General features: G+C 43.1%; 1 protein-coding gene across 1 annotated transcript in view; it reads right to left on the minus strand.

Moving 5' to 3' along the window:
- Positions 1–1,137: 1,137 nt before the first annotated feature.
- ADAMTS3 (ADAM metallopeptidase with thrombospondin type 1 motif 3) overlaps positions 1,138–11,327 on the minus strand; it is a 277,324-nt gene continuing 267,134 nt past the window's right edge. Inside the window, exons 21-22 of the mRNA XM_019533972.1 lie at positions 10,499–10,616; positions 1,138–4,015 (exon numbers count right to left, since the gene is read on the minus strand). Of these exons, the coding sequence (XP_019389517.1) occupies positions 3,432–4,015; positions 10,499–10,616 (702 nt within the window). The 3' untranslated portion in view covers positions 1,138–3,431. The remainder of the gene's footprint in view (positions 4,016–10,498; positions 10,617–11,327) is intronic.

Here is an 11,327-nt window from a genome sequence, read left to right on the forward strand (position 1 = left end):
TAGCGGGGGAAAAACACTGACAGTGAAACTGACCGGGGTATAAAGATCTCGCTGTTGCAGGGTTAGGTGTGCAGGATTTGAGACAATACAGTCCCCCTGTGCCTTTTACTTGAGCTCAAATAAACTCTGTCTGCTTCTCCCCCAGTGTGTTTATTCGGCGCGACGCACACCGGGCAACGAACCCAATTGTTGCCTCCCTCGGGCACCTTGTGCCGGCAACAACAGCATATGACTTTTAAGATGAGACTCAAAAGGGTAATGAAAAAATATGTTGTTTCCACACTGGTGCTTTCATAAAAATAACTCACTTGATTTCAGCCAATCATCCTTGACAAAGCTCGCACATGAGTTAAAAGAATGTGTCTGTTAGTGGACCCTCCTCCATTAATGATTCGTCTCCTCTGGGTGGAGATGTTCTAGAAGATGCCTCTGGCCGCCTGTGGTTTCTTCAGATAGGGAATGGATGGAGCCAGCTGTGCCTGGATTTCAAGGTCAGAGGCGAAAAGATGAAGTGCTGCTGTTTCCACAGGTATTCAGCTGGCATACTGTCTCTTGGACACTAAACCAGGTTGATATAAGAGCAAATACTAGGCTGCTTGAACTTGCAAAGAGACCAGGCTAGATATCAGGAGGCACTACTTCACAGCCAGGGCGGCTAGGAGCTCAAATCAACTTCCACGGGAAGTGATGCTTGCCTCTACCCTGGGGGTCTTCAAAAGGAGGCTAGACAGCCACCTGGGCGGGGTCATTTGACCCCCGCATCCTTTCCTGCCCATGGCAGGGGGTCGGACTTGATGATCTGCTCAGGTCCCTTCCAACCCTGCCAACTATGAAACCAAAGGTGGTACCTGTTGGTCCACATTGTCATGGAGCCATACTAGCCTCTCCTCCCTCTTATGCTTAGCTCATATTGGAATCAAGGAGAAACTGGCCTTCCATCTTTTGTGCTTGTATCTCTGTATCCTGGATCTTGCTGTCTATTTCCATTGGAAAAAAGGCAAGCTTTACTTCTATAATGGATTGAAATAAAATTAGTTGAGACTTACATTTTAATGGGTTGACAAAGAGTTAAGAAAGGATGTGGATCTGCCTCCACTTTGCAAAGTGGCGATTAAACAACAAACCAAACTAAAGAGAGATGTTTCATTAATTTTTTTATTGCTATGAGCTCCCCAGTACAACAAACAGTATCAGTAGTGTACACTTTAATGAAAGGAAAATAGCGTGGTAGAAAATGAAGCAAAAAAGGTACAAGGAGTATCTACATCCATCTTGTATATATGTGAAAGGTAAAGATAGAGAGAAAGAAAATTTGACTTTCTGGGGAATTCCAGGGGAATAAACACACATCCTATTCATCTGTTTGAGGCTTAGGGATTGTCTGCTATACAATCTATTTAACACTAACTTATTTTGACCTTCAAAAGCCTTGCATAAAGGTAGCAGCAATTCTTTAGAGGCATCAAGTCAATACTTCCATGGGTTAGATTACAAACGTCATAATGCAAGACAGATCTTACATAGTGTGAACTATGCTATTAGGTTGGGGAGGTGGGTGTAATTTATTTACATTCTAGTTGACAATAAAGTCTCCTGACACAGATTTGCATTCTGACTTCACCTCAATGATTCTACAAAATTACCTGATATGTTTATTTGTCCATTTCCCAAACATCATCCATGGAGTCCTAATCTATTTCATAGTGCTAAAAATTCACTGTTTTATTAAAACAGTTTTCCTCAATAGGACTTTTTTGTAGAAATAAAAATTGCACGTCAAGAATCAGTAAACTATTTAAAAAGCTAAAGATGCTTGTAATAAAAAACACTGTCACTATTTTTTTCCAAAATAATTAGCCCAACAATTTGTCTACAGTAGTTTAGTTAGCTTAAATTTCTGTTCTATTCATATGACACAGCATGTACAGGTGTTTATTACATCTCTATATTTTATCTTAGCAAAGAAAGTCATTGCTATTAGTGTAAATATTTAGTACATAAAATACTATCAAGAATTTTATTTTTAATAAATATCTTTAGTTCTTGATCCTATATACAAGTACTTTACAGCAACACAGGAGAGAGCATGACTGGGTCAACTGTGAACAAAATGGTTGTTGATATAAATTACTAGCAAACTATTGCAGTCAGATGCATTGTGGTTGTGAGGATTTCAAAGTGAACCATGCTGAAAAATAAATATCTCTCTCACCTTTAAATCAATGTTTTAAACAGGAAAAAAAATCCATTTGAAGTCTTATAGCTACTTCTGGTTAGTGCCTCCTTTAGCTTTGTGATATTTTTTCAGCTTCAGGAGAAATAAAAAGATCATCCAGAAAACGCAGTTCATTTTTGTTTTGTGAAAACTATAGTACTGTTTGGTTATACATAGTTCCTTTCCTGCACTCATTTGTCCTTTTAGGACAAAAGAAAATTAAGAAAAGGCACTGATTGTTTTATATCAATCATAAGGAATGTCTGACAGGTACAGGCTAGCAGGATTTGTGTATTTTCACAGGCACCTGTTATCATTTTCTTATACCTCTGACATAAATTGTGAAAAAGCTAAATTACTTGTAATTAACAGGTACCAATGAGTAGGCTCAAACCTGTAAGTCTGCACTTTTTTCCTTTTCCAAAATGAAGCATCACATTGTTGATATTAAAAAAAAATCTTAATGTCAGTAGCTGTAAGTCCATCTGAAACAGAACTCCTCCTCTTATGACAATGCTGCTTTGAAAATCAACTCATGGAATGTAAATAAGGCAGTATGCAATGGCAGGCACCTAGTAATTGTCCAGAAACGTAACATAGGTAAACAATGGTCTGACAACACAAAACTCTTAAAAATAATACGGATTTTCTGCAATATACAGTATTTACACAACAGCTGCACATTTGCTCATACAATATCCATTTATATAGATAAATTAGCAATACAAGTCTTATGGATTCTGTTGTTCCATTGCAAAAAATTTTTTTTAAAAAGTGTAAACCTTTGATACCTCTTGTGGTAGTGGGTTTCCTCTCCCCTCCCTTTACACATGATGTTTTTTAAAACAACAACTAGCTAATGAACACCCATAGATTCTGGCCATGTCTCCTGTACTAGAGCATGACCAATACACCCAGTAACTTCCTGTTATTGTTGTGGCGCTATTCTATGGCGCTTTCCTCCAATGCATTCAAGCTAATCGGATAATGAAATGTGTGGAGGAGGAGGATGGAAGCAACTAGAAAGTGAACCAGCACTTTTTGTTCTTTTCTTTTACAACTAAAAAGAGTTGATCTGTAGAGAGCTCTGCTTTTGGAAAGCAGCATGCACCATGGTGTCCAGAACAACAACAATAAAACAAACAAACAAAAACAAAACAAAAATATAACTCCCTCATCCCCCTTTCTAGTACTGTTTTCCTTCTTGTATTAACTTTCATCTTTCCAAAGTGGGTGGTCTCAAAAGATGTTTCTTGTCAACAGGCTCTTCGTTTTTCTTTGAGGTTCGCGATGGAGGCAGAGTACCTACAGAAGTGTTGTTATCTGCTACTGCAGGAACAACAGCTGCCAAAGCTGAGGCATTATAGGAACCCAGATTACCAATCTTGATAGGTGGCTGATACGGTGTTGCAATTAACTTAGAAGTCTTCCTTCCTGCTTGGTTTACTCTTCTCTGGGGTGATTCAACACCTTTGGGCTTACTGTATGATGGTGAAATATGTATATCAATGTCCTCTTCCAGAAATGGCATTCTCCCCAAAGAGCTTCTTTTCTCAGGAGTGAATTCTGAGTGATGAGGTACTAAAGATGTTGGCATCACCAGAGTCCTAGGCAGGTCACTAGCATCAAACATCACTTCCTCTTCAATTTCAGCAGCTTCTGGAAGGTAAGGAGGTGGAAGAGTGCTACTGCGCTTGCTGCAGGACTCACAGCACAGTTTGTTATAGCCAGGGATAGAGCAATAACGTGCAAGTACTTCCATCTGACAGAATATAGACTTGTCTCCCAGACATGGCTCATCTACAAAAATAAAAAGCACAAGATGGTAGAGGAGGCTGAGGGAAAGCATGGAACTATGCTGGCTTAGACCAACATTTTCAAAAGTAATTCACAACTCTAGGCACCCAGCCTGAATTGCCAGAAAGGATCCTGAGCTTCAGAACAAATTCAGGAACCATCTTCTAAAAACCAAGCCCTTTAACTGTCTCTAGTCAGGCACCTAAAAATCACTGGCTACTGCTGCAAGTGCTGACTTCCTTGAACAGGAGGGAGGAACAGATCTGTTCAAGCTCAGAAAGATGTATCCAGTGCCCAGTGAGTGGGGAATGCCAGATGCAGTACACACAGAATAATTCACTGCATGATTTATCAGCTCTAACAAACTGTGGAAGATGTATAATTCAACACTTCAGCAATATTTGACCTCTCCCTTCCCTTCCCATCACAGAATCTTCTCATATTTTGGCCTGAGGACAGCTGTCAACAACTCTGGCCTCAAAATGGAGCTTCCTTGAAAAAAATTAAATCACAGGCAATATTCCTCAAAGATGACTTTTATATGTTAAAAAAGAAGAAAAACTACATTTTTGAGGCCTTTGGTGACCTAAACAAAATTAATGACCAGGGATCCAGGCTTTCCATTCAGTACGGAAGAATGTGGTAAAACATGGATTTTCTCTGTTTAAAGAGAGAAATGCAGATTTTTCTCCTTTAAAGGAGAAAAATGCAGGGAATGGCAGGTTTCCCCTTGCAAGCTGTCAGAGTTCCAGCCTGCAAGGGGCTGGGGGAAAGGCTATCAGGCAAGGAGCGCCACATGCATATGCAGATGGGGCTGGGGACGCTGCCCAGCCTGCCGGTACATGGGGCCTGGGGTAGCAATGTGTGGTCACAGGGCCCGGCTGGGGTGCAGCAGGTGGCTGGCTTCCTGCCACTGTGTGCACTCCCAGGGGAAGGCACAGGGGGTATGTGTCCCTCAAATTTGTGCATAGGGTGGGGGGGTGGATGCAGGTTGGTGCCTGTAGGCTTGGGGCTCCCCTCCCTGATGGCTTCCCCACAGGGCCTCTGTGTCCTAGCAGGTGGGAACCAGTGTGGCAGGGCAGAGTGGGGTGAGGCAGAGAGGCTCAGTGTCACTGTCAGGAGCCCCACACTGCCATGGCAAGGCACTCCTTGCCTGCCCAGCAGTAGCAGGGATGGTGGTGTGGAGTTGTGCCCCCTGCTGCTGCCTGGAGGGCAGGGGGCACTTTGCCTTGGCGGCACGGGGCTTCCAGTGGCAGCACTGAGTCTCCCTAACCTGCCCTGCCATGATGGGTCCCACTTGCTGGGCCCTGGAGACCCTGGGGTGAGGGCAGCAGGGCAGGGAGCCTCAAGCTGACAGATGCCAGCCCATATCCTTCCCACCCTGCTCCCATGGGTTCTGTTCCAGCCTTGCCACCCATGGGAAAGGGGGATCTGGGCTCTGTGCTCAAGCCTGCCACAGCAGCCACTTCTTCCCACAGGTGGCAGTCAGGGCTCGGGCATTGCTGGGGGGTGCAAGGGGCTGCTGGGTCCCTAGCCTCATACCCCTGACAGCAGGGCTGGTGGGGACAGGGAGCTGTGGGTGGGGAGTGAGGGGCACTGGCAAGGCCAGGTGGCTGTGAGTGGGCAGTGAGGGACACTGGCAGGGCCAGAGGGCTGTGAGTCCTAAGTGAGAGGCACTAGCAGGGCCAGAAGGCTGTGGGTGGGGAATGAAGGGCATAGGCAGGGCCAGGGGGCTGTGGGCTGGGAGTGAGAGGCACAGGTAGGGCCAGGGAGCTGTGAGCCTTGAGGGGCATTGGCAGGGCCAGGTGGCTGTGGATCAGGAGTGCAGGGCACCAGCAGGACTAGGGGCTGTGCCTTGGAAGTGAGGGGCAATGGTATGGGCAGGGTACCAGCATATCGGGGCTCCTCAGTGCCACAAAGCAGTGGTGGGGGACAGCCACAGTTGGACCCGTGTCCTAGCGAGCAAAGGGGGAGCTCTGATTTTCCATGATTAAAACCCCAAAATCAAACCCCCAAATTTATAGATATTTAGAATTTATTACAGTGATTGAGGCATTGTCCCCCCCCCCCATATATATCTATATCTATAGGTCTATATCTCTATATAGGTCTATATAGAGATATAGATATAGATATATAGTGACGATGACCAAGGGAATACCTTTAACAAATATGTGTCTCAAATTTCCTACATACATAGTGCATGGGATTTGATTCTTTTCTGGAAGATATATTTTGAGGCTACAAATCCGAACACCTAATGGAATTCATCACACTGTACAAAACCAACAAGGAAAGTGGTTGCACAAGGTGTCAAAACAAAAACAATTCATGGGTATTTCAGGCTGTTCTGATCAAGTCTCTGCAAAGATCTACACGTAAGTCTGTCACTTGGTTTTGCCTGTTTTCAGGATTGGGACTAATCTTCACACATACTAAACTCTGAGAGTTCAGGGCCTCTCATAGGTGGACCACAAGCATTGTCATCAGGCTTATCATAGGAATGGAGCACTGGATGAGAGCACATGGGTCACTGGGCACAGTCCTCCACAATGACAGACAGCTACATGAAAAAAGAGTCCAGAAGGAACTGGATCAAATCAATGTGCAAGCGGCTCAATGATCCTGACACTGATCAGAAATGGACTCTTTGATTTAAATCTTCTCCTGTCTAGGTCCTGTCTAAGAAGCCAAGAAGTGTAACAGTAACTAAGACTACTGTACAAGTGAAAAATAGATAGCAAATTGATTACACCACCCTCTAGTGAGTATAATGAGCTCACCCAACATTCTGAAATAAATGAACTACATGGATCATGATTACAGAACAGAGAAACATAATTGGACAGAAATGTGCAAGTTATATTAGAAATACAGTGGAAAGCAGATACTGTATGTAATATATGACCCTAAGGAATATCAACACTAGCAGGCTGAAAGCTAGAGAACCTGGATATCAGACTGCATGTTGAACTTTTAAGATTTCCCCCACAGTAAAAAATAAGGATCAAATCCTTGAGCAGGGCACCCACAAAGAAACATGGTCTTGTACATACAGAGAAATGCAGAACATTTGGGACAGAGGAACATAATCCATACTGTTTCTAGCTTGCCACAGCAGGGTTGGATTTGGCTTGATGAACTGATGTTTGCCTTATTGTACAGCATCTTCCTATAGCTCAGTGTTTGCTGTACTTAAAATCATCTAGTACTTGTACTGCTTAACACTGTAATATTGCCATATGGCTTACTGCACTTTCCTTGCCACTTGTTCATTTGTAGAACAGGTGTTTCTCAATGCTTCAATGGGCATGTCTACATGTGCATTTAAGCACCACTAAATTTAATGTGCATTAAGTGGCAGGTGTCTATACATGCAGGGACTTGGCGCTAAAGTTAGTGCACTAAAGTTAGTCCCTGCAGCCCTGCCATGTGCTCCTAGTGGCTAGGCAGACCTGGCAGTAAAGTTAGTACCGGGCTGCATCTATTATCTAAAGTGCATGTATTAATGCACTTTAACTAATCACTTAAATTTGATATCTGCATTTGCAGGTATCAAATTTAAGGCACGATTAGCCTAATTTCGCTATTTTTAACATGCATTAAGGGCACATGTGTAGATGCATGCCCATAGTGTGCATTATATTAGGCTAATGCACATTAACACATCTTGTGTAGTCATGCCCAGTGTGTGCTCTTTTCTACTCTATTTAGTCTATCAGTCCAGGAATTTATAAATGTCCCAATGATGATGGTACTTCAGGGTAAGCACAAACTGTCTGTGTGCTTGGACATGCTGGTGATGGGCCTGGTGATGGGTTTAAACAAGCACTTAAATAAAAACAGAGGGAGCACTAAACTTGGAATGAAATTAACCCCCAATGCAAGGTGCTAATGCTAGCCCTTAGGATCAAGTCCCTGTTTCTGGTGATGTAAGCAGTGACTAGGCCTAGTGCTAGAGTGTTACATGGTAGGGAAATTTAATTTGAGAGGGGAACAAAGATTTTGTACTGCACTCTTGCCAGGTGTGTGCTGTCTCAGACACAAATTATACCAGTCAGAAGGCAGTGCTGGAGTAGAAGGTCAGCAGTTTATTACAGTTGGCTCTGAAGATTGTTTTAGTCCATGATAGCCAACAACGACAAACATGAGTAAATGTAAGCTGTTTTACTTCATGAATATCTTAACTTCCTTAGACAGATTTTTTTATTCAGTGGTACCTGAGGACCAATGGGCAATACTGCAATTTTATGAGTTTCCTAGCCTGACATTTCCTCTGGGAATCAATAAATTCCTCCCCCACTGCTAATTTGAACTTGCTAATATGGGCCTAACCCTGCCAAACCTGATTTTGCTGCCAGTCTCTCAGTGGTCAGTTTCATTGGGCATATCTACACATGGGCTTTAATGTGCATTAAAGCATCACAAAAAACGTGCTTGTTAGCTAATATACATTAAAATGGAATGAATATACATTCACAATGGAAGTACTAGACTTAATGCATGTTACCGAAAGTGCATTAATGAACATGTAGGTGCCCCCACAGAGGATGAAGCAACTGGTACTGACTGAAATTCAGTGAGTACTGGAGACCTGGCTCCCTTAGCCTCCTTTGAAAATTCTTGTCCACAATTCAGTTGATAGACAACCATGAACTGTCTGCCAACAGTAATGCACCTATATTAGCCTCTGCTGAGTCTACAAAGTGTTTTTCCCCCTTGTGTTTGGAGGTCAAACTATCACATTACAATTATCTAATTCAGAAACAAAGCACCTTGGATCCAAATACTGGAAACCATTATCCATGTGCTCAATGTGACTTCTCACGTGCAACATTAAACACACATGTAAGATTCAACAATATTAGGACTTTATTCTTTTAATTCCACAAGTGTTATTCTTGGCAGTGAAAAAAACAGTTTAAAAAGAACTCTTTTCCATAAGACAAAGGGTAACTGTAGTGCTTCTGCTTTTCTGTGAAGTTACAGTAACGCTTTGCTTCCCCCCAGTGTTCAGAGTGTTTCACAATATACAGTGCATTGATAAAACCTTTCCTTCTACTAAGCTTCTCCATAAAATGCCCCATCACGGAAACAGTATCAGTTCACCTGCACTGGTGGCAGTGAGAGTGGGTTTAAGTGTAAATGGTGAATAGACTTGCATGAATTGAATTAGACTACCTTGGTATAAAAAAGCCCCCTTACTGTTCCGCAATAGTGCTCTCTCTATTGCTTTCAATAAAGAATCAGTGGCAGGGCTAGGATTGCAGTGGGAATTAAAAGAAAAACTAAATTAAATCAATCAAACAAAAAATGAGTGTAGATGATTGCAGAGAAGAGAAATATTCCTAGTCGTAAAAATGGTCTGAGAAAATATTTTAATGTGCTTGTACTCTGGGAAAATAGCACTGTGAAATACGAATGACTTTATGTGAGTGTCTCAGCAGTTCCTGTATCAAAAGAAAGCAGTTTCTACTTGCCAGCCCTGCAAATTCACCCTGGGCTTTGAAAATCAAGCCTGGCCAGCACTAGGCTGGCCAGAACTTTAAAAACCTGTATTTTGGCACCTAGCCAACAGAGTATATCTACATCATGACCCCGGCATATACAGGGAAGTAGTTGTTCCAGCTTGCCTGTGGCAAACCTGGCACAGGCATTCCCCAAGGACAAGTAGCTGCGGTGCAAGATGTGCCGCTGCTACTTGTCCACAGGGAACCAAATGTCTGTGCTCATCGGGACTCAGTCTAAGTGTGTTCTTTTGCTCTGTGATTCAGCAGTTATGTCATTGATGTGCAGAACTAAAAGCTGGGTTGACAGACCTTTCAAATGAAATAAAAATCTATGTCAGAAGTGAAGGGTGTAATTTGCAGAATGAAGGTTGAAAGGTACTGATTATTTACCACTTTGCAGCACCACAATGCCTACGATGGGGCTAAGCTTGGTATCCAAAATATTATTAATGTGTACTCTTAATAGATGCAGCTTTATTTACAGGCACAATTTAGATGTATTAGGGGTGCACTGATAAAAGATTTTCTTGGCTGGTACCAATAGCCAATTATTAACCAGCCATACCGGCTGATATAGATCTGAAAGCCAATTTGGTTACATGTGATGCCGGAGGCTGCTGGAGTGCACCAAAAAAGGCTTATGTTAGTACTTTAAAATGTACTGACATAAATAAACCTCTTTTTTTGGCTCATTCCAGCAGCCTCCTGCGTCAAATGTGTGGGGGGGAGTGAGGGGCACCAGCAGGACTGGGGTCAGTGGGGGGAGAAGGGTTTCATTTTAACCACACATTTTGGGGTTTTTATCAGAAAATTGGCAATTTTTTATCAAGGGAAACCAGGATCCCCGTTTATCACACCCTAGCTCTCGCCACCTCCTCACATATAGCTGTCACCATGGTATTTAGGCATCACAAAATTGCAACAGAAACTGACACTCTCATGGCCTCAATTGCAGCTATATCAGACACTCACTTACCATTGCAGGGAGCAAGTTTACAAACCCTCGTTGACTCAGGTTTTTCTCCATTGCACTGGTCACCAGCCCGACATATGATCTGCCTGGTTTCAGTTCCTTCCCCACAGGTCACAGAGCACTACAGGACAGACAAGGTGTTTTATTGTAATGGTCTGGGTTCACAGCAATGTGTGACATGTTGCACGTACTGTTACAAAGCCTACAGAATCAAAAATAACGCAGTTTTGCTGACTTCCGATGCATGCAGCAAATTCCATCCTTTTATTTGCTTTTCAGGGAGGCTGAGTTTGCCTGAGGGACAGTCCTGAAGGCAGGCCTTTCTCTTCACTACTTCCAATATTTCTTGTTGATTCAGTGCGTGGATTTTGCTATGCACTGGGCTGCCCCAGAAACAGAAAGGGTCATATTAAGACTCTTGGAGAGGATGGATATTTCTGCTCTGATTTGACCTTTCTTTGGGGGTAATAGTTTGCCCTGACCCATTACCTGGTTCAGCTTGCTTCCCTTTCAGTGCTAGGTACTGCACTGCAGATGGGGGTGGGAGGAGAGACACAGCTCCCACAACTTACTAGTACCTAATGGAGGACATGAAGGTTGCTTTATGTATCTATGGCCCCTCTACCTGTGCAGATAAAGGCATGATTGCACTTAATGCATGATCCCCACAATTGTGTATCCTGCCATGCTATACGTGAATGGCAGGTTGCATAATTGTGGGATCACGCTTTGAATCCAATCATACCTTACTGCCAGTGCAGGGACAGCCCAATCCTGGCCTCCTCCTACATTGGCAAGAAGCAGGCCCCCATGGCTGGGAGCCCTCTTTGCT

Source organism: Crocodylus porosus, unplaced genomic scaffold (genome assembly GCF_001723895.1).
Source record: "Crocodylus porosus isolate Cpor-Errol unplaced genomic scaffold, CroPor_comp1, whole genome shotgun sequence".
NCBI lineage: Eukaryota > Metazoa > Chordata > Crocodylia > Crocodylidae > Crocodylus > Crocodylus porosus.